At 43.5% G+C, this 23072-nt stretch overlaps 1 protein-coding gene across 4 annotated transcripts in view; it reads left to right on the forward strand.

The window, feature by feature from the left end:
• The first annotated feature begins 2170 nt into the window (after positions 1–2170).
• The window catches only part of nbeal2 (neurobeachin-like 2), a 75417-nt gene continuing 54515 nt past the window's right edge, over positions 2171–23072 (forward strand). For all 4 annotated transcript variants that reach the window (XM_083645617.1, XM_083645618.1, XM_083645619.1 and 1 more), the window contains exons 1-9: positions 2171–2621; positions 16760–16848; positions 17119–17280; positions 18033–18114; positions 18653–18765; positions 19075–19157; positions 20001–20086; positions 20991–21294; positions 22261–22367. In XM_083645617.1, the coding sequence (XP_083501743.1) occupies positions 2544–2621; positions 16760–16848; positions 17119–17280; positions 18033–18114; positions 18653–18765; positions 19075–19157; positions 20001–20086; positions 20991–21294; positions 22261–22367 (1104 nt within the window). In that variant the 5' untranslated portion in view covers positions 2171–2543. The remainder of the gene's footprint in view (positions 2622–16759; positions 16849–17118; positions 17281–18032; positions 18115–18652; positions 18766–19074; positions 19158–20000; positions 20087–20990; positions 21295–22260; positions 22368–23072) is intronic.

A 23072-nucleotide genomic window follows, 5' to 3' on the forward strand; every position in this document is an offset into this window, starting at 1 on the left:
GCCTATTCATGTTATCTGTATTAATCACTAAATAGTCAGCTATTTTCATTACCTTTGCTTGACTATAGAGAATTGCACAGTTGCCATCAATTGTAATCAGGGGTGTAGTGATAAATACAGAGGTGGGTAAACTATCCAAGGTGAGTAGTTTACCCACATGGTTTGCCCTCATTGATTGATATAGTTGATCTGAAAATAGGCGAGTAAACTATCTGCCTCATTTCAAAGGGGTGGGTAAATTGCATTTACCCTCGACTACACCCCTGATTGTAATGCACAGTACAGACAGCAGATAATGTGCTTGATGGTATCTGAGATAACCCTACATGTTGTAGGGTTGTACCTGTCATTCTTTACACTAAGATAAACAGGAACATTTTGAGGTTTTGTCATTTATAGGTTATTATTGATTATTGATTTTCATTGTCTGGCCCACTTGACACCAAACTGGGTCACATGTGGCCCGTGGACTAAAATGAGTTTGACACCCCTGTTCTAGAGGGCTAAACTCTCCAGTAAGGTTGGGATCCTCCTAGTGGCACTGGCAGATGTCACCTCGTGGGAAGTTTGTCACAATGGTCAGTGACAGCTATAGTGGCAGGCAGTGGGCTGGCAACGTGTGCTCTGTCGGCAGTTGCTGTCAACTAGGGCAGGGCCAAATTTCCTGGTTTGTTTTCATGGTGGTTGTTGAGGAACCATGCATGTCTACTTTTTTTGTTTTTCCTTTATTTTGTGTAATTAATTCGACCAAGCAGGTAATGTTTTGAAATAAAATGAACAAAAATACACTCCTTACTAATCCAGCGTTTTATTATTACAAGAGTGAAATTGTGTTATGTTAAGATAAACAGGTTTAAACACAGGTTTACATAACTGAGCAAACATGTTTAGTTTTTCTTTTCTTTTCATGTCTACTACTGTACACATGCGTTACCTCCCACAGCTCCTCACAGGCTGCCGCTGAGGTGTTACAACACTATACCTGCCAATGTGTGCCACTGCTGTAGCTGCCACTGAGGTGTCACAGCACTACCTGCCACTGAAGTTCCACTAGCTCCCACTGAGGTGTCACTACCTGCCACTGAAGTACCACTAGCTCACTGAAGTGTCACTACCTGCCACTGAAGTACCACTAGCTCACTGAAGTGTCACTACCTGCCACTGAAGTACCACTAGCTCACTGAAGTGTCACTACCTTCCACTGAAGTGTCACTACCTGCCACTGAAGTACCACTAGCTCACTGAAGTGTCACTACCTTCCACTGAGGTGTCACTACCTTCCACTGAGGTGTCACTACCTGCCACTGAAGTACCACTAGCTCACTGAAGTGTCACTACCTTCCACTGAAGTGTCACTACCTGCTACTGTCCAGTGTCACTACCTGACAGTGAAGTTCCACTACCTGCCACTGTCCAGTACGTGCCACTGAAGTTCCACTACCACCCACTGAAGTGTCACTACCTGCCACTGTCCAGTACCTGCCACTGAAGTGTCACTACCTGCCAATGAAGTGCCACTGGAGTTTCATTTGCTTCCACTGGAGTTTCATTTGCTTCCACTGAAGTGTCATTAGCTGCCACTAGCTGCCAATGACTAGTCACTGAGATTCCACGGTGACACAACCTGCCAGTGCCGCACTGGCAGGTTGTGTCACCGTGTGCCAGTATAGGAGGATCCTTGTGTGGTGTCTCTCGATTTCTGAGTTATTTATTTGTTTATATTTTAATAATGCATGCAAACAGACTTGATAATAGGCTATAGATTGTTTCACTGGAATGTTGTTGCTACAGACCGTTTGGCCCTAATAGGGTCTGTTTAGAAATGTAGGCTATTGTTGTCAAGTTGAAATGGTCAGAGCATTTCTGGTGTCTGTGTGTGTGTGTGTGTGTGTGTGTGTGTGTGTGTGTGTGTTTCATCAATATATAATTAAATAATTAACTCAGTGGTGTGTGTGTGTGTGTGTGTGTGTGTGTGTGTGTGTGTGTGTGTGTGTGTGTCTCTTTAAGAATATCTGCCTACCTGTGTGAGCATATCTACAGTTTCTTCTTCGCTTGTTAATAAGACTGTAAGATTGTATACAGAGACGAGATGTGATCTGCTCCCATTACAGCGCTGCGCTCATCGCACACGCACACTTCTACTGACATATCCAAGGGGAAGATCGAGTCGTTGAGCGAATGGCATCTGTCGATTCCGTGGGAACTCTCTCCAATAGGAATAGGCTACAATAGGCTGGCTCAACACGGACATGGGTGTTCCTCCAGAGACACGCATTATGATTATGACTTCGACACTGACCACACCGTGATCGATCGCACTGTCACGTTCTCCTTATTGATAATATCACCCTGTGAGAAGAACCCGTGGCGCGTGGAGGAAGCACTTTATTTTAGGCTTGTGCTGGAATTTGCAAAAGAAAAAAAAATGGTTCACAAGACTCGCATGTCGCGTCCTCCTGCTGTCTTCTGGAAACAACTTCAAACAGCGCTGTTGTTGGCGAGCGAGCGTGGAAGTTGAATGGTTTTCTAATCAGAAAAGATCAATGAGCAGCAACCACACGGGCGGTGGAATGGCTTCCAAGGAGAGACTGTACGAGCTGTGGATGTTATACTACAACAAGGTAAGTGGAAGACAGCTGGGTTAGTGCGGAAGAGCTGACGGTACAGACACCTGTTGTTGCGCGAGCTCGTATGCCTCAAGTTAAAAACAATGCCCAATATGATATTATGTGTATCATAGGTTATTATTTTGAAACGGGAGACATAATGTTGGTCTATCCCACCACCTCTGTTCGTTTGTTGCCAACATTTAATTACTATTTAATTACGCTACCATGAGGAAGTAGCCTTCTGTGTATCTTGTGGTGGAAGGAAGGTGCCATAAATGACACTTGAAAGGTCTCTCATCACTATTCCATGATGCAATTTCACTTTTGTTTGACACTAATTAAGCTACATATATGGACATTTGAACGATAATAGGGGTTAGATAATTGTGTTTGATCCCCCGGAGTGTCGCCTACGTTACCTGCTGCAGGTGTCACCAGCTAGCCTACTTCCTGTAGCCTAGCTATATCCTGCATATTTCCTTTTTAAGCGTGTAACCTCGGTTCTATGCTACCTCATTTTTAAACCATAAATGGGCTTATTTTGTTATGGAGCTTATTTTACAGTTTGAGTTCCACCCCTCTTTTAACCTGAGCCTGGTATGTTTTGGGTTTCCTGCCAGTTTGACACATGTAGGTCACTGCACACAATAGCTACTTCCAACGAAAAGACACTGGCTCAAATTCAGTGTTCAGTTCCTTGGTAAAGGTAAATGTGAGGTGTGTGTGACATAGTTGTGTGCCTGCCTGTAGCTCCATCCTCTCACAGTTGCAAAAAAAGGTGCAAAATGTTGGTCAGGATTAAACTGTTTTCAAATCAAAAGGATATTGCACATGTTTTTATTTGACACGGATTAATTGCATGTGAATAAATTAATTACGTATCATTATTTAATAGGTTTACAACTTGCTTCCATGCCTGAGGAGAGGGAAAAGCTGCTCCAGAGCAGGAGGCACCCCCCCGCCCCCTCTGAAATGCAATGTGGGTCTTATCACTCATATGGGTGAACAAAAATATATCCTCACCCTCATTCACCATGGAAGTGGCCTTGAGCACTGCATCGAGTACTCCAAGCCAACAGTACAAGGCTGTGGTTCTGCTGGGCAGCTCCCTCCTGTGTGGGAGTGTGTTCATTTGTCAAATCCTCCCTGCTCCTGTGATTTGACGTCTATTTGTTTTGTTTTGTTTTTTATACTTACACCATTTTGATCACCAGATGGCATCTTGTCATGAAGACATCACATTTTCCAAGTTATTACAGAAGTATAATTTTTGCGTGCCAAATTTAGCAAATTAGCAACCTAGTAGTGCTAGTACCCACTTTAGGCTATTTGCCAAGCTGTAGTAAAAAGATGCCAGAGAAGGAAAGGGATTTCATTGAGTCCTCTGTAAAATGTCATCATCACCTTGAACACAATAGGCTGCAGACAATGGGACGGAGGCTTGGCTGCAAAGCCACTTTACACAACATTCACCTGCCTTATAGACTTTCAAAATGGTATGGAATTCTTTTGTTGTGTGCTGGTGAGTCAAGTTAGCACCAACAATGTCAGGCTTTAACTGGACACCGCCTATCTATCTCTTACACTGACAGGTACCTGTGTACCTTTCACGTGCTTTCAGTTAGTCAGTCACACATAAACACATACAAGTTGTGACTGATGCAAGTCAGTCAAGTTGGAAAAAGATGCCTGCAGTTGTATTTGATCAGACTTTTTGTGTGAGTGCTGTAAACAAGCCTTCAGTCAGTGAAGCCCTGAAACTCTCAGTTTGAGTCACACACAAACACACCCAGGCAGTTGGCCTTACACCCTAGATCTCACCATAAGTCTGAAAAGAGTTTGTGGTGGGACCTTGCTGGGACCACGCAATATTATGTACTACCACACCACCATGTACACGTAATTCGCTGTAGGGTTGTCAAAAGTATCGATAGCATCGATAAAAGTCAATACTAAAATTTTGAAACGGATACAATACTCATTTGCAACAGGTAGTATCGATAAGTATCAATACAAAAAATTTGAAACGGATGCAATACTCATTTGCGACTGTATCAATATCAGCAGTGCGTTCTCTCACATTTTCTCATGAAAGATTCCTCTGAATGTACGTGGCCTCTATGCAGACTGCAAGTCCTGCAATTATAAGTAAAAATGGATTAAATGCAGCACAGTGTTTAGCAAGCAACAGAGGCAATGCACTACTTGTAAACTAATCACTTAGCATCACATATTTATAATGATGTAATAGCAATACATATGAATTATCTGCCAATACCAGTTGGCTGTTAATGCTTGGCATAAACATTCAGTAAACAGTTATTAGTGGATAGCATGTTATAATTGTGATGAATCATGACGTTTGATTCCAGCATATGACTTCATATCTTAGCCATATCTCTCTCTCTCTCTCTCTCTCTCTCTCTCTCTCTCTCTCTCTCTCTCTCTCTCTCTCTCTCTCTGTCTCTGTCTCTGTCTCTGTCTCTCTCTCTCTCTCTCTCTCTCTCTCTCTCTCTCTGTGTACAATATTTGCAATAAGAAGGCACAACTTGCTCAGGCTTGTCAGTGATAAAGAGCTTTGCTTCCTCTGATTGTGCAAGAAATCACACCCCTTGGCAGATTTTTAGATCAGCTGAGGTTCAGGCCTCATGAGAAACACTGTAAGGCCATTGTGGTATAGAAATATCACAGGCTAAAATTGATGCGAGTGAGCTGGGTGATATAAACATTTTCTGGAAATAAAATCCATCATGTCTACACACATTAATAGCATTGTTGTGAATCCCCCCCCCCCCCCCCCCCCAAATGTAATCCATTCTAGATTACTCTTAAATTATACAATTATATAGTGTAATCAGGCTATATTAATATAGGTGTCAATATGCTTTTGTTGTCTTTTCAGCTGTTTTTCCTTTTTAATCAAGTTCAAGTAATCAACAATTGAAAGTAGGTCAGAAGTAGGTCTACATACACAAATGTTCATTCAGTAAATGCATTTGCAGTTATTAGGTTTTTTGCAATCACCGTTTGCTGTTGCACTGTCTTGAATGATTTCTAATGTTTTGAGAGCAGGTTAAGCTGAGCCATGTTCAGTCTCAGTCCTGACATAGTCCTTCATGCAATGGGCTGTAGATACTGGTCTTTTGTGTGGTGGAGTTTCATCAGCCTTATTGGCAGTACTGTATGTTAGAGCTCCATATCAAAAATGTGACATTTTTTCCAGGCCATCATAAAAGGCTCATGTCTGACAGGTATGGGCATATACAGCAGAGTCTGATCCAATCACTCGGGGAGGCATTTTAACTTCACTTGCCAGATGGTGTCTGAAGTAACCTAAAAGGCAATGTTACTGGAGCTGCTTGTTTGTTCCCTTTTCTAGCTTCATATAACAGTAAAACTCTGAACCATTTGTTGAACAGTAATGAGATGATCTGTTGAATGCCATGGCAATGATGGATGTATCTGTAATAGCTGCTTTCACGTTATATTACAAAAGCATCATGTGCCAACACATGCAGTATTCAGGCTGAAGCAATCACTGCCTTTTCCAGTGTTGGGCAAGTTACTTTCAAAATGTAATATACTACATATTACTAGTTACTTTCATTTGAAAGTAATAAGTTACTTTACAATATTACTGTCTATGTAGAGTAACTCATTACTTGTTACACTACTTTTGCATTACTTTCACCAAAATAACTGCAATAGCAGAATGACAACGCCGCCCCGGAACCATCCCGAAAAACGATTTAAACCGTCTTGAAGTCAGTGTAAAATTCGTCCAAAATTCTAAATGTTATCCTTTTCCTTTGTTATTGTCATCTATAGTGGTTGTTTGCATAAAACACACAATTTGATTAGGAAATGATTGTATCTTTATTTAAATATGTGCTTTGATAATAAAAAAATGATCCAACACAGAAACACTGTGCACCCTCCAGAAGCCTGGAACAAAAAAAACACCCTCTCTAGACAATAAGGAACAATGACAGCCAAGTAAGGGTGCAGTACGAGGCCAGGCTGCCAGATAAACTGCGTGTGATTATCCTGTGATAATTAGCTTGAAAGACAGTTATGAGGATGAATTAAACCTGTGTGTCTAGTAGAGATGGACCACAGTGACAGCCCGACTGCCACCCATTTACACAGCTGTGAAACTTCATGCCCTTTCGTTAAGAGCAAGCAAGGCAGATCTTCTGGCTTTTGTTACTACCGTTCAGAACATACAGATATATATATATATATATATATATATATATATATATATATATATATATATATATATATATATATATATATATGATATATGAGCCCTGATTGCAATCTGTAATCTCCACTGTTTACCAACAAGGGCCGATCAGCCAGCTCAAAGTGCTCTTTGCTTTCACTTGTGGATGAAGCTGGAGCCAAGCAGAATGTCAAGCAGCAGAGAGCTGCACAGCTGCTTGGCTCCAGCCCGGCCATGTGGAGAGAAAATGCAGATAAATGACACAATTCATAGGGAATGATGATAACAATAATCCTTTTAGGGCAAATTGTGATTTGCCATTTTCCAAATGTACTGTAACATACAATGAATGATTCAGTGAGCTAATTGCTCTGGTCAGTGTAAAGTGTTTCATAGAATGTTGAAGTGCAAGAGTAGGGTGTGTGTTTCTGGGGAGGTCTTGATCAATACTAATTTCGTAAGGGAAGGATTTTTTTTAGAGAGATTTTGCACATCATTTCTCAAGAGTGGGGGTTTGCCAGGTGCCTGACCCAATTCAGCTTCATCAGTACCTTCATGTATTTCCCTTGGTGTCTACTTCTCATTAGAATTCATAACAAACTATCTGTTTGTGAGGTGCTGCTTGCACATTCCCTGTTTTCTCATGACTTCAGTCTCTCTCTCTCTCTCTGATGAACTTAATATGTTATTGTACTATATAAAAAAAAACATGTTCTAGTTCAGTGATTCTCAAAGTGGGGTCTGGGGACCCCCAGGCGTCCTTGAGGGGGTTCCAGGGGGTCCCCAGCAAAAAGGGCAATCATTTATTTTCCACTACGATTCCAACCACAAGTAACACACAGAATGACTATTTTGGTCATCATGGGTTTCATACTGTAACACATCTAAAAGTGTGATGATCCTCCCACTCTCCTGGCCCTGTCTTGCAGGAGTCTGGTGTCGGGGTCGTTGGGAGCACCTGGGCCCGGTGCATTCATCGAAGGACCAGTCAGTCTCTCTCTCCCTCCTCACCGATGCACCTTTTGTTCTGTTTCTTTAATGTAGTCTGTGTTGTTGTTTCCCTTAGTTTTTTAGTAAAGTACTACATTTAAGTATTTAAGTAATAAATACAATAATATATTAACTAAAACAAAGGAAAATAACTAGACAACAAAAACTACTAGTTTTAGTTAATAAATAACTGTTTTAACTTTTAAGTCAAAACAATAATTTATTAACTAAAACTAAGGGAAAATATCTAGACAAAACAAACTACATTATACAAACAAACCAGAACAAAAGGGGCATCTGTGTGGAGAGGCGGAGAGACTGATGAGATGGCTAATGAGCGCACAGGTGCAGGTGCTCCCAATCAGTGTAACGACGCCAACCTCAGGCTCCTGCAAGGCGGGGCCAGGAGAGTAGGAGGGTCGTCAGATTCGTCACAAAAGCTAACATGTTATTGGATGGGGGACCCTGAGACAAAATCTTACCAAATGGAGGTCTGTGGTCTTAATTTGTTTCAGTTAAGGGGTCCTTTCTGCTGTAGCCAACCTCAGCATGCCTAAACAACAACCAAAACAACAACCATCCCTGCTCGCCAGGAACAAGAACAATTCAACCTCCTCTAAAAACAACAACAACAAAAAACAGCCCCCCCTCCCCCCACCACACTGAGTGACTCTGCAGTCAACACTGTGGAGTCTGGGTTCAACCATCAGCAGCTTAGAGCTGAAATGGGTGTGAAACATCAAAGCTCTCACCAAGAAGCCACAACAGAGGATGGAACGGAACCTTCGCCAAGCTCAGACACAACGAGCCAAACCCGGACAGCTTTGTTGGGGGGACGCGAGTGACATATTTCCTCCTTCTTTGCGGGCTTTTCAAGAGGTTGATGGTCAGCTGCCGCAAGTCGCAGATATATGACAGTCTATATGTAGAGTTTCATATGATAAAAGGTCCAAATACCTTATGAAAGTGCCTTTGATAAGAGAAAGTAGCAATGAGCCGCTTGGGGCGACACCACAGAAGAAGAATAAAATACCAAAGAAGAAGAAAAGCCCTGCAAAACCCATGTGCAAAATTAGCCCAGGCTACCGCAACCTCCCCCCCCCCCCCCCCCCCCCGCAAAAAGCCCCTTTGCTGGGAGAGTCTGGCAAGCGAGACTACTGCAAAACTAGCATTAGCAGCATCCACGTTCAGAGACGAGTGTCCGGATTTGGCTTACAGCAGCTCGCAGCATTTTCACCAGCAATAGCATCATTTTCCCGACTCTGGTAAGGAAAAGGCTATAGTGAATGATTAGAACAAGATGTCTCCAGAAAGATAAGAAGTTATACTTGTGGTTTCAGCCATTAAACGGGGTGGAAACTGTACATGATCATTTGTAGCAGTAGTTGAAACACAATCTTGATAGAATATTGGCAAAAAAGTGTCTGTGTTTGGAGCCGGTGACGCTACTTTCTTCAGCAAAGGCTGAAGGCAGCATTGGCACTTTTCTACACCTCCACCGTCGAGTCCATCCTCACCTCCTCCATCACCGTCTGGTACGCTGCTGCTGCCCCCCGCAAGGACATCTCCAGACTGCAGCGCATCATCCGCAGAGCCGAAAAGATGATTGGGTGTAGCCTGCCATCCAGCCAGGACATACCCACTGCTAGGACGCTACAGCGGTCTCAGAAAATGATGGCTGACCCCACACATCCAGGACATAAACTCTTCAGGGTCCTCCCCCATGGCAGAAGACTAATGTCTTGCAGTACCAGAACCTCCTGTCACAGGGACAGCTTCTACCCAACTGCTATCCGCCTCTTCAATGGGACCCAAAAGCCCCCAAAATCAGGACTTTGCCACCCCCTCCCCCCGATGCCACCTGAGCAATCCGGCTCTGCATCGACTGCAAACCCCACTATGTCACTTTGAAAGGTCTTTGACTTTGCACATTATCATTTATAATTTGAAGATTGTCTACTGTTTGCTTCATATTTTGCTATTTGTGTTTGCTATTGCTCTGATTGCTGCACTGCATAATGCACAAACACAAATTCCTTGTTTGTAACATGTTTACTCGCTATGGCTATTAAAATAATCTTGAATTAAGCAATATTACACGAGAGGGTGTACTTTACCGTGGTTATTGGCACGACGAAGCCGAGGGCCATACTGAAACACTGAAGCTAAATAACACTCCAAAGTTAGGCAAAATGTTGGAGGGGGAAAAAAACCGTTTACAAAGGGGTCCTCTTTTTCACAGCCTAATGTTGGCGTGTGTGTGTGTGTGTGTGTGTGTGTGTGTGTGTGTGTGTGTGTGTGTGTGTGTCCATTTTGAACCAGCTAGTATAGTAGCCTTTTATTGTTATTTAGCCTTTCTGTTGCTATTGCATGGTTATAACGCAGTGGAAGTGGTCCCTGGGAAAATTGCTTTGGTACGTAGTGGTACTTGGTCGCAAAAGTTTGGGAACCCCTGACTTATCCCATGCAGGGTGTTCTCTTTGACAGCATTATGTCTTTATGTGTCATCATAAGTTAACTACTTATAATTGCACATACAGCTGCAGTTAAGCTGAAGAAAGGGTGTTGCAAATATGTCTGCCTGTCCTTGCCTCTATTATTAAGTCTCAACAGTACCTGATTTGTCCAGACGCTGGCGGCATGAAACAATAGCTTCACAACTTCCTGTTTTCAATGGGAAGGATTGTGTGTTGAAACGTACAGTGATAAGGCTAAAGGCATAATGAACTAAGCTGCCTGTCATTGTAAATACCCTCTTCGGTAACACTTTTATAATAACGTTCAGTCCTAAGTCATTTAAGCCTTTAGTTAATAATGAACTAACCATTTACAAAACATAAATATACATTTATAGATGATTAATAAATCTTATGTTAACATATACAAATGTGTCATCTATAAACCTTTAGTAAATTAAGTGTTCCTCACCTGTTGTAAATGATGTGTAAATAATTTACAATTCATTTACAAGGCTTTCTGCATCCCCTAATCTAAAGTGTAAACCATTCATCACACATAAATGTGTTACATACAAGGGGGTAGCTCTGTTTGTCAAAATTGAAGCCAATGCAGAAGTGTCCTCTTTGCCTGCAGGGGGCGACTCATTGGTTTGTGGACTTCTGTTTTGAAGCCTCAAGTATGGCCTCAGTAAACACGTTCCTAATGTGTTTATGGTCTCAATCGCTATATTCAGACTATGTTTTGGGCCGTGATTGACAGGTCACTTGTCCATTGATCACACAGCTCGCCGATCACGGACCAATAGCAGGTCGTGCTCTGTGGGAAACCCCTGGACTTGTGTCGACATCCAAGATGGTAATGGCCAAAATGCCATACGTGATGTGAGGCGTCAAAAAACAGAAGTCTACAGACCAATGGGTCGCCCCCTGGGCCCCTGCAGGCCATTCGAAAGAATGCAGGTTTAAGTGCACTTCCGCATTGGCTTCAATTTTGACAGAGCTACCCCCTTGTATGTAACACATTTATGTGTGATGAATGGTTTACACTTTAGATTAGGGGATGCAGAAAGCCTTGTAAATTAATTGTAAATGAATTGTAAATTATTTACACATCATTTATAACAGGTGAGGAACACTTCATTTACTAAAAGTTTATAGATGACTTACAACACATTTGTGATATGTTAACATAAGATGTATTAATCATCTACAAATGTATATTCATGTTTTGTAATTGATTAGTTCATCATTAACTGAAGGCTTATAAATGACTTACGACTGAACGTTATTATAAAGTGTTACCCAGTCTTCTTAACATGGTGGGATCCATTGCTTTATTTGGATCCAGAACGTACACTCAAATCACCTGCTAGCCTGTTGGCACTTTCACTTAGTGTTCCCTCATACAGATGCATCTTTCATGTCAGTCAACAGCAGGTGCAGGCAGTGAGACATTTTCTACCGTGAGAGCTGTATTTCAGTGAATAGCTGTTTCTTCTCAAACTTTTGGGGTGCATTTAAAATGAAAATGTAGCTGTGGTAAGTTGTTGACGAGACCTCTCCCTGGCATGTGCGCTCTGCTCTACTCTCTACTAGTGGTAGAAGCAGAGGAGGAAGGCGTTTTGAGTAGGCAGAGTCTGGCTATGAAGGAAATAGGCTTCGGTTAAAGTGACTTGGCATTTCCTGGTTGCTTGCTTGACACTGGGAGAAAAGGAACCTGCGACTGAGTCAGATGCTAGTGCTGGTTAGCAAGAGATGTGCAGCTAGTGAGCCGTGCTGTGGACTAGACTGAGGCTTCTTCTGAGAAAGCCCGCTCCCTGCTCAGCCGCATACAATGAGAGATGGACTGGCAAGTGAACAGCAGCTGGTAATGTACATTTCGAATGAATGTCAGAATTGAAAATGAAGTGTTGATGCAGTGTTTTCAGAGTGATTAGTCTTGTTTCCATGTTGCCGTTACTGTAAATAAATGGAATTGCGATAATTAGTTGCACATTAGACCTGCTCTTTCAAAGGTGCTTCTCTAACCTTGACATGCGTGTTAGACGTCTATGGGCCTTTTTCACAGCCGCCATTTTGTGTCTGAAAGGCAGGATAAACACAGGTGCAACCAAAACATTAATGAGGGGTCCCCAGCTCTGCAACACCTAAATGGACTGGAAGTTGTCAACCCTCATTCATGTTTTGGTTACTTGCACCTGTGTTTGCCCTGCCTTTTGGACACAAAATGGCTGCTGTGAAAAAGGTCAATAGTTGGAGTTTTCTTCAATAGTGTTGCTGTTGAAGTGACTGTGAGCTACTCTATGGAGGCTGCTTCAGCTACAGTATGCTATGTTGCTCATTTGAGAAGTGTTTGGCAGCTTAGGGGAAGTGACTGATGGATTGTTCTATCATCATGTGCACCATGTTATTTGTGTAGCAGTGTGTGAGTAAGTCACACAGTGTCCCCTGATGGGAAACACTCATGTCCTCCATCACACAGGTTGTTCTGAGGAAGTCAACAGTCATATACCTCACAGTTATCAGTGGCTGCATGCATGCTAAACTGTGTTGAAAAGTTTGTGTTGCTTTTCACACAGTGCATCTGGGAACAAGATGACGTCCTCTGTTATCTTCTTTAATCTTATGTCCAAACACTGGGATGTGCACAATGTCACCACTGCTGTCTATCCTGAGCGTCTAATAATGAACAATTGCCTTTGTATAAGACTCAGTATCTTGGTAGGGTGATATTTTAGTAGTTTTTGACATTTGGTGGTCTGTTTGATATCTCTGTGTCATTTAGACCAGTGGTCCCCAACCACCGGGCTGCGGACCGGTACCGGGCCGCAACGCATTTGGTACCGGGCCGCGAGCCTGGTCAAAAAAAGAAAAGAAGAAAAAAAAGAAAGAAGAAGATATATATATATATATATATATATATATATATATATATATATATATATATATATATATATATATATATATATATTATAAACATAGAGGCTACATACAGTACAACACAAAAGGCTGTTATTTACCCTTTGTCGCCACCTGGTGAGTAAATATATACGTATGTGACAAAAAAGGTTGGGAACCCCTGATTTAGACCAGCGATTCTCAAACTTGACCATAATTCGGTCCACATTAGAGACACAGACCCCCATTTTATGAAATGTTGTCTCTTGGACCCATTCTGAGAAGCCTAACCCTATATATGTGTGTTAGATAAGATACAGTCATCCTTCTACCTTCTCTAACCTTCTTGTAAATGAAATAATGTTAGGTTAACCATCAATTTGGACCCCAGTAAATTGATGAATTGTTAGACTTCAGCATGCAATCCTCTCGAGGACCACTGGTTGTCCCTGAACCCCACGTTGAGAACCATTGATTTAGACCAGTGGTTCCCAACCTTGTTTGTCTTATGTACCCTTGAGCTGTTTTGCCACGCCAGTAGTAGGCTACCTCTTGACGGCTCCTGCACACCGCCGACGAGTCTAAACGATAAACTCGCATGTACTCGCACGAAATGCACCTCCTTCCCTCGTTGCCATCTTGTCGCTCACCAGCTTGCAAAGCATGCTGGGATACCTGGCGTCAAGACATCGCAGGCGACAAGACGAGAGGAGGGGCCAAAACCGAAATAGACCAATTGAAGACGGGAATACAGCAAGGCAGCCAACCAAGCTGCAGGGCGAGTTGCTGAGTACATGCGAGTGCCTGCGAGTTTATCGCTTAGACTCGTCGGCGGTGTGCAGGGGGTCTGACTCATGCCCGTTCTTTGCGCCGCAGAGGAAACACTGTGGCTGTCGTGGATCTGCAGGCGTACAAGTAAATCCTTAGAAAATATATTTGTCGCTGAACTGCTGTTTGGGCCTTGGCCTCTTTTTCCCTTTGGTCACCAGGCTCCCCTAAACCTGAATCCGGAGCGACAACAACTGTACGTTTGAGCCCTTTATCCATGGGTGCTAGGCTAGTTGGTTTGCGCGCAGTTTTGACATACGTGAACGTCACCTCTTCACAGAGTACACCTGCCAGGGGGGGAACTAATTATGGCATGCACGTACCATTTTAGCAATAGGCTTATATTGAAATTACTTGGGATTTTTTATCATTTTGGAAATAAATTGTATTCCCCCATCTTTCCATAGACTCAATAACCCAAGAAGACTGTGAGATGATGTAGACTGTGAGATGATGTAGACTGTGAGATGATGTAGGTTGTGAGATGATGTAGACTGTGAGATGATGTAGACTGTGAGATGATGTAGACTGTGAGATGATGTAGACTGTGAGATAATGTAGACTGTGAGATAATGTAGACTGTGAGATGATGTAGACTGTGAGATGATGTAGACTGTGAGATGATGTAGACTGTGAGATGATGTAGACTGTGAGATGATGTAGACTGTGAGATAATGTAGACTGATGTGAGGAGGAGATAAGAGTGGCAGGATATGTTGCACTGCTGAGGCAGATAGAATCTGTGATAAGAACAGAAGAAGAATTAAAAATCCTTTAAATGCAATAACACAACCAGCTCTCGCTTAAAACAATTGAAGCAGACGTTGAAAAGTGCACACACATGCTGCTTGTGAGTGATATGGAGTTTCAAGAAAGGAATCCATTGGGATTGATTTTTGTTAACATTTAACTTTACAATTTGTTTAAAGGGCAGACTTGGCGGCTCATGTGTTCCTTTCTGTGTGACTGACATATCTGTGCAACATCCTGTTTCACAAACAGGTCCTCAGGTTAATCAGTAGGGTTGCCAACCGTCCCTTAAAATAAGGAATCGTCCCGTATTTGGAAACGAAAAGACGTGTTCCTTATTGACCTGATAAGAGGCGCACTTTGTTCTGTATTTTTGGGAATGAACGACAGGGCGATTTGTATGAGATAGAAGGAAACCCTGCTGCTCTCCCTCAGCCTGTCTGTCATGTTATTGTAACCCAGCGTTAAAGGGTTTGCACTCTCAGTAGAAAATAACGAGATGCTATCAGGTTTATTCACAGGAGTGTGTGTGTGACCTATGATGTGCGCCGAGAGAGAGGAGTCAAGAACACAGCACTTAATACCACCACTTCAGACAGCCTTCAAAATAAAACCCTACCCAGTTCTCCCCTGCATAACTGTTACAAAATAAACGTAAATCATTATGACGAACCTCAATAAAAAATAGTTTACATTATGTTCCACTGCCCAAACAGATAAGGCGCTCAACCAATTAGCCTATTTCACTTCCCACTCAATTCTTCCATTTTGTGTCTAAAAGGCAGGAAGTAAAACAGGTGCAAGCAAGACATTGATTAGGGTGCCAGCAGTGGAAAACCTAAATGGATTGAAAGTTGGAAACCCTCATTAGTGTTCTACTTGCACCTGTATTACTTCCTACCTTTTAAACACAAAGTGGGTGAATTAGGTGGGAACTGAAATAGTGAAGTGGAAGTGAAATGTGGTATTACTGTATAGTAGTAGTACAGTAGTCGGAGCTCATCACACCCCCCCCCCCCCCCCCCCCATTCCTTATTTATATTTCAGGAAGTTGGCGCAACCCTAGTCAACGCTGTGTTTTGACTGTATTGAGTAAAAAAAATCGATCACAAACGGCACATTCCATTGAGGGAGTGTGGTATACAAGCATACATTGTTTACTCACAACATGCATGTTTACTCACAACATGCATGTTTACTCACAACATGCATGTTTACTCACAACATGCATGTTTACTCACAACATGCATGTTTACTCACAACATGCATGTGACTGCAGAACACAGAACACACTCACAACATGCATGTGACTGCAGAACACAGAACACACTCACAACATGCATGTGACTGCAGAACACAGAACACACTCACAACATGCATGTGACTGCATAACACAGAACACACTCACAACATGCATGTGACTGCAGAACACAGAACACACTCACAACATGCATGTGACTGCAGAACACAGAACACACTCACAACATGCATGTGACTGCAGAACACAGAACACACTCACAACATGCATGTGACTGCAGAACACAGAACACACTCACAACATGCATGTGACTGCAGAACACAGAACACACTCACAACATGCATGTGACTGCAGAACACAGAACACACTCACAACATGCATGTGACTGCAGAACACAGAACACACTCACAACATGCATGTGACTGCATAACACAGAACACACTCACAACATGCATGTGACTGCAGAACACAGAACACACTCACAACATGCATGTTTACTCACAACATACATTGTTTACTCACAACATACATTGTTTACTCACAACATGCATGTTTACTCACAACATGCATGTTTACTCACAACATACATTGTTTACTCACAACATGCATGTTTACTCACAACATGCATGTTTACTCACAACATGCATGTTTATTGTTTACTCACAACACGCATGTGACTGCAGAACTGGAGGCATGAGGCCAAGTATTGCTTCACATCTCCTCTTCCTCCCTCCTGCAGAAAGACGTGGGTTATCTGCAACAGTGGCTCGAGGCGTTTGTTACCTCCTTTGAGAAGCTCATTGATGTGCAGTCACTGGAGCCTCGGAGGTGAGTGGCTTAATACTCTATCTTATACAAACTGCATATCCAGAAGGTACCAGATGGTGGTTGGTAGAAGCATGAACTCTGACCTCCTCTGGGAGATTTGGTATGTTTAGGCTATGGTAAACAACATGGCTGGTGTAACATCGCCCTTTGCCTCTGATTCTCTGCTCTTGCCTCCTCCGCTCTCTTCCTACCTCTCTCCTCTCCTCTCCTCTCCTCTCCTCTCCTCTCCTCTCCTCTCCTCTCCTCTCCTCTCCTCTCCTCTCCTCCCAGGCTGGAGGAGTGCAGCTCGGAGGTGCCCCTGATCCCCAGAGAGGTCCTCGTGCTCCTCAGCAACCAGCTATGGCACAGTGCGCTGCAGCTCTCTGGCGCCGAGCAGAACAGCAGCACCCCGCACCCCTTGCTGCTCATCAAGTTCTTCATCATTGTATGCCGGTAAATAAATAATAACTTGAGATAAACAGCAGAGGATGATTTGGAGTTGTAACATTCTACACCTTTACACCTGGTGCACTGGCGTCTTAATGAACGTTGAGGTAAAAAAGCACTGGCCTTCCACCGCGGAGACCCGGGTTCAACTCCCGGCAGTGGTACTTCCACCTTGGTCAGAAGTTCCTACAGACACAATTGGCTGTGTGCGGGTGGGAAGCCGGTGGGGTAATGTGTGAGTCCTGGTCGCTGCACTAGCGCCTCCTCTGGTTGGTCGGTCGGGGCACCTGTTCGCAGGGAAGGGGAACCTAGGGGAATAATGTGATTCCCACTCATGCGCTACGTCCTGGCTGCCGGTGAAACCCCTCACTGTCAGGTGTATCAGGCGAAACGTGATCGGCAGAGGGGGTGGAGCAACGACCGGGACACCAGCAGGGAATTAGTCAGGTGCAATCGGGCAGAAAATTGTTCAAAAGAAGAAGAAGAAAAAAACATGATCCCTTATAGATTTCCTTGAACACACCTTCGCCAGTCACATGGGAGGAGATATAGATGAAGAGAAGCAGACAAGTTAGAGCCGTTTTTTTTTTAAAGCTGTGAGATGTGGTTTGTAGTTAGAATTTAGCTGCACCTCAATATCAGAAAGCTGTGCCTAATATTTTGTGAATTCTGTGTATTTTACCTTTTTATGGAAATGAAAAGAGCACAAGGCAGATTTATTTGAGGTTGTAATGCCTTGAATTTCTCTCCACTTCCAGGAATATGGAAAACATCGACCCAGACAAGACCCCTGGCTTTGTTTTTGAAACTATCAAGCTTTTAAATTTCTGTTTGAACCAGGTAAGACCCGGCACCGGACTGTAACTCAAACAAGACATGGATTTCAATGATTTATTAAAGGGGATTGGCATAAATTATTTAGGGCCCATTCATCTGAACTATGTAGAGATAATAATATATTGAGTGTGGAGACAGAGAGCCTAATTGGTCTACAGTAAATGCTATTTATATTGTGTTCACAAACAGAAGTAACAGAACTAGTTTACAGTGAAAAGAGTGGGTGTGTGGTTGACCTTCTGATCGTTGTATTGGAATGTGTGTGTGTGTGTGTGTGTGTGTGTGTGTGTGTGTTGCCTGTTAAAAGAACATCAGAAATAAGTATGGTTCAAAAGACAATTATACAATTATAAGCAAGCAACAAGCATAGAATAATACATTTTTAATAAAAAAAAATGGATACTGACCTGTTGTGCATAAACTATTTGTGTGTGTGTGTGTGTGTGTGTGTGTGTGTGTGTGTGTGTGTGTGTGTGTGTGTGTGTGTGTGTGTGTGTGTGTGTGTGTGTGTGTGTGTGTGTACGTGCGTGCTCTGTGTCAGCTCAAGAAGGGAGTTGAGGAGCAGTCATCTCTGCAGTCGGTCGTGCAATACGGATTCGTCCTGTGCGAGAGTTTATTTGACCCTTATCAGACATGGAGGAGAGGCCTGGCAGGGTGAGTGTGTGTGTGTGTGTGTGTGTGCGTGCGTGCGTACTGTAAGAATGTGTGGGGAGTGGAATATACAGACACACACTCACATACTGTATTTGTCTTCCATCACCGCTTCAGACATCATACGCAACTGGCTAACTTGTTCCCCAACCCTGTCCGGGACTGTACCGCCACGTCCCAGTGCCTCTAAGCCTCCATGCCACACCCATCATTAGTGCCAACGGTGTCTGTGTGGCAAGCACACACTGCCTGGGCATGATGTGCTGTGCTGTGAGTGGGAGTGTGCTGACCCCTTTCTGTGTGTGTTTGCAGGGAGGAGGTGAGCTTGATGGAGAGGAACAAGTATAAGTTCTCCCCTCTGCCCTTGCCAGAGGAGCTGCCTGCTCTCTTCCATGGTGAGACGCTCCCCTCTCCTCTCCTCTCCTCGCACTACTTCTCTGATCTCCGTTCCAGCCCACATACCAGAGGAGTCTTCCTCTAAGCCGTCTCCATCGCTGCCCAAACACAGCTTAATACTGTCATGTTGGACTTCCAAACAATGCCCTTCTGTTCCCCTCGTGCAGTGGTTCTCAGAATTTATTTTCACTATAATTTCATCCATAAGTAACACAGTGACAGAATGTAGGACTATTTTAGTCATGGGCTTCATACACCTACTGTAATAAAACATGGAAAAGCAACAAATCCTATCAGATGGGACCCTGGGACAAAATCGGATCAAATGGCCGTCCGTCATGTGATTTGTGCCAGTTTAGAGAACCACTGCCCTAGTGCATCACTCTCCTCTCGTACGTCTCTTTGATTGAAAAATAAGTGGTCAGTTAGTAGTCGACATGTTTGGTCTTGGTTAAAAAACGAAATTATGCAGTGTCTAATTATCAGGCTAATTACCAAGAGTTTCTAATTATAGTGACCCGCTTCATCAGCAAGTGCTCATCTTGGGGAAATCTCAGCCTGGGCATGTTTTTAGTATCTCTAAAGATTAGGAGGATTATACCGTAACAGCACGCCTTAATTTAGAACGTTAAAGAGGTAACTGTGTAATTAACCTGGCCAATTAACAAGGCTTACAGTACACTTGTGTGTTTGAAATAAATAACCCCGAATGACACTGGTGGTATTGTGGCATTGCAATGCATGTTGTAATTCCTTTCACTGTAGCGTGGTGTAGTTGAAACTTCTCTTGCATATTCTTGTGTCTTTGGCTGACACTACCAACTAACGTTACATGTCCACAGAAAGCCTACAGGACAGCGAGCAGATCCCAGAGCCCCTCACACTCAGATTGGTTCATCTTCAAGGGGCCGTGATCAGCGGAGGAAAGGTGCACTTCCCCATCTTCCATCTGTGTCGGACTATTAGCCATCTAAAACAGCAACAATGCAAATGAAAACTGTATGAGTCAGAGTCAGACCTGCTTCCAGAACAAAATGACTTAGGGTGCATCTGAATTTAATGGGGGTGCACTAGTAGAGACAATGCAGGCGGCTGGCAACAGCAATGAAAAATATAGTAGGTGTTACGGGTCCCGAGCGCGGGCCCCGATGAACAGATGAGGTCAAGTTTTGAAAAATGGTCTTACTAAATGAAGTGGCTACTATGGGGACTAACATAATCACACATGAATACATTTGGGCTCATTGAATCCACAAGAGCCTCAGCTTTCCAGTCACCCAACTCATGCACTTCCAAGACTGTTTAGGGACCCCAGTATGCAGAAGTATTCAAATAGAATAGGCAAAAATAATAGACTTATACTGCATTCAGAACACTGCATGGTTTTTGCCTTACACTGCATGGGATTAGCATAAAGTGTGCATGTCTGTAAAGGGGAGACAGACGCATAGGTACCCATAGAACCCAATCTCATTCAGATATCTTCAGGGGAGAGGTCAAGGGACCCATTTGAAAACGGTCATACCAGTTTTTCCCTTGCCAGAATTTTGTTTAAATTTGGAGCATTATTTAGCTCCCTTCCCGACAAGCTAGCATGAGATGGTTGGTACCAATGGGTGCCAACTCTTGGGTCTTCTAGTTTCATATGATACCAGGATCTTCACTTTAGCTTTAAGAATGAGCCTTAAAGACAGTAATATCGGCCGCGGACGCAAATTGCAACGGAGGGGTGCAAAAATATTGAACTGGTGGTGCAACGCATGCTCTTGCACCCCCTGTAGAACTGGGCCTGGTCAGTTGCTGCAAGTGTCCGTGTGTGATTATTTTTTCAGAAGAATGGCCTTCTCTCCATCACCCCTCACTCTGTGGAGGACCTGTTCTCCGTGCTGCGAGCCTGGTGCAGCCGGACCGCCGCTGAACCAAAGGACTCCCGGCTGCTGCGGCTCACGTTACAGTGTCTGACTGCCATGATCCACATCGTGCACTCCAGCAGCCCCGCGGAGCGACAGGTGGACATCAGGACCATACTGGACGGCTACTTCCAGCTCCTCAACTGGAACCGCCTGCCTGGCAGCAAGCAGGAAGACAGGCAGAGCTGGGAGGACAGTCTGATCTCTCTCCAGAGCCATATGCTGAGTAAGAGCGCCACACAAGCACACACAAGCACCTCATTACCAGTTCCAGCTACCCCCCTTTTTTTTTTTATTCAGTACTGTAGAAAGTAGGGGTGCACCGATCGATCGGCAAGCAATCTGTATCGGACGATTTTGACCTCAAATATGCGATCGGCTGATTGCCGATATTTCGGCTGATTGCCGATATTTTTGTATATTACTTTTCTTTTTTTTTTATAAAAAAAAAAAGCCCTATCACTAATCAGGCTTTCCAACGATATAAAATACAATGCCAATTGGTATTATTAAAGGGGAGAAATAATCGACCTAAAATAACGTTTCCAAACTTTCTTTGAGGAGTTTATATATCGGTGATCGGTAATCTGTGATCGGTCGATGATCGGTTGGGCAGATATTTCCCATAGGCGATCGGCAATCGGTGATCGGTGGCAAAAAAACGTGATCGGTGCACCCCTAGTAGAAAGAGTTCAACGTCTGTCGGCATAGACTGTCTTCATCAGACTGATTTGAATTTCATTGATAATTTATTTGATTATGAGTGAGTGATTATGTCAAAAACATTTGATGTCATGTATCACAACATTTATAGCCTGAGCTAATTGATGAAGGCAGTCTATGCCGACACGGGTTGGGTTTAGCCAACATGGAGGCTGAGTGCCTTGGATGTTTGTAGTAGGGTCCACTGCCTGCTTCTTTATTCATATAAATTCAGTGGTGTTTTGAGCACTGGTGATTTGTATGGATCGTATAGGTACAAAATACAAATGTGTTTGTGTGAGTAAATTGTCTAATGTTAATTGATGGTTACTTGTTTAATTGTTGTATAACAGCTTAAAAATATACAACAACAACAATAATAATAATAATTCAGTACTGTATCTATTTGCTGAGTGCCAGACACATTTGCTATAAATAAGAGTGTGTGTGTCACGATGAGTCAACATGCTGTGGTGGTTGTCGTCTTCAGCTGCTGTGCCGGAGATCCTGCAGTGTGCTGACAGACCAGTCCTGCAGGCCGTGTTCCTCAACAACAACTGCTTCGAACACATTCTGCGGCTCATTCAGAACAGCAAGGTCAGGCCCCTGTCTGTCCATCCAACTGTCTTACTCACTTCTCCTGCCTCTCTATCTGTCTGTCCATCCAACTGTCTTACTCACTTCTCCTGCCTCTCTATCTGTCTGTCCATCCAACTGTCTTACTCACTTCTCCTGCCTCTCTGTCTGTCTGTCCATCCAACTGTCTTACTCACTTCTCCTGCCTCTCTATCTGTCTGTCCATCCAACTGTCTTACTCACTTCTCCTGCCTCTCTGTCTGTCTGTCCATCCAACTGTCTTACTCACTTCTCCTGCCTCTCTATCTGTCTGTCCATCCAACTGTCTTACTCACTTCTCCTGCCTCTCTGTCTGTCTGTCCATCCAACTGTCTTACTCACTTCTCCTGCCTCTCTATCTGTCTGTCCATCCAACTGTCTTACTCACTTCTCCTGCCTCTCTGTCTGTCTGTCCATCCAACTGTCTTACTCACTTCTCCTGCCTCTCTGTCTGTCTGTCCATCCAACTGTCTTACTCACTTCTCCTGCCTCTCTGTCTGTCTGTCCATCCAACTGTCTTACTCACTTCTCCTGCCTCTCTATCTGTCCGTCCATCCAACTGTCTTACTCACTTCTCCTGCCTCTCTGTCTGTCTGTCCATCCAACTGTCTTACTCACTTCTCCTGCCTCTCTATCTGTCTGTCCATCCAACTGTCTTACTCACTTCTCCTGCCTCTCTGTCTGTCT

The sequence above is a fragment of the Poromitra crassiceps genome (assembly GCF_964638095.1).
Source record: "Poromitra crassiceps genome assembly, chromosome: 1".
Classification (NCBI taxonomy): domain Eukaryota; kingdom Metazoa; phylum Chordata; class Actinopteri; order Beryciformes; family Melamphaidae; genus Poromitra; species Poromitra crassiceps.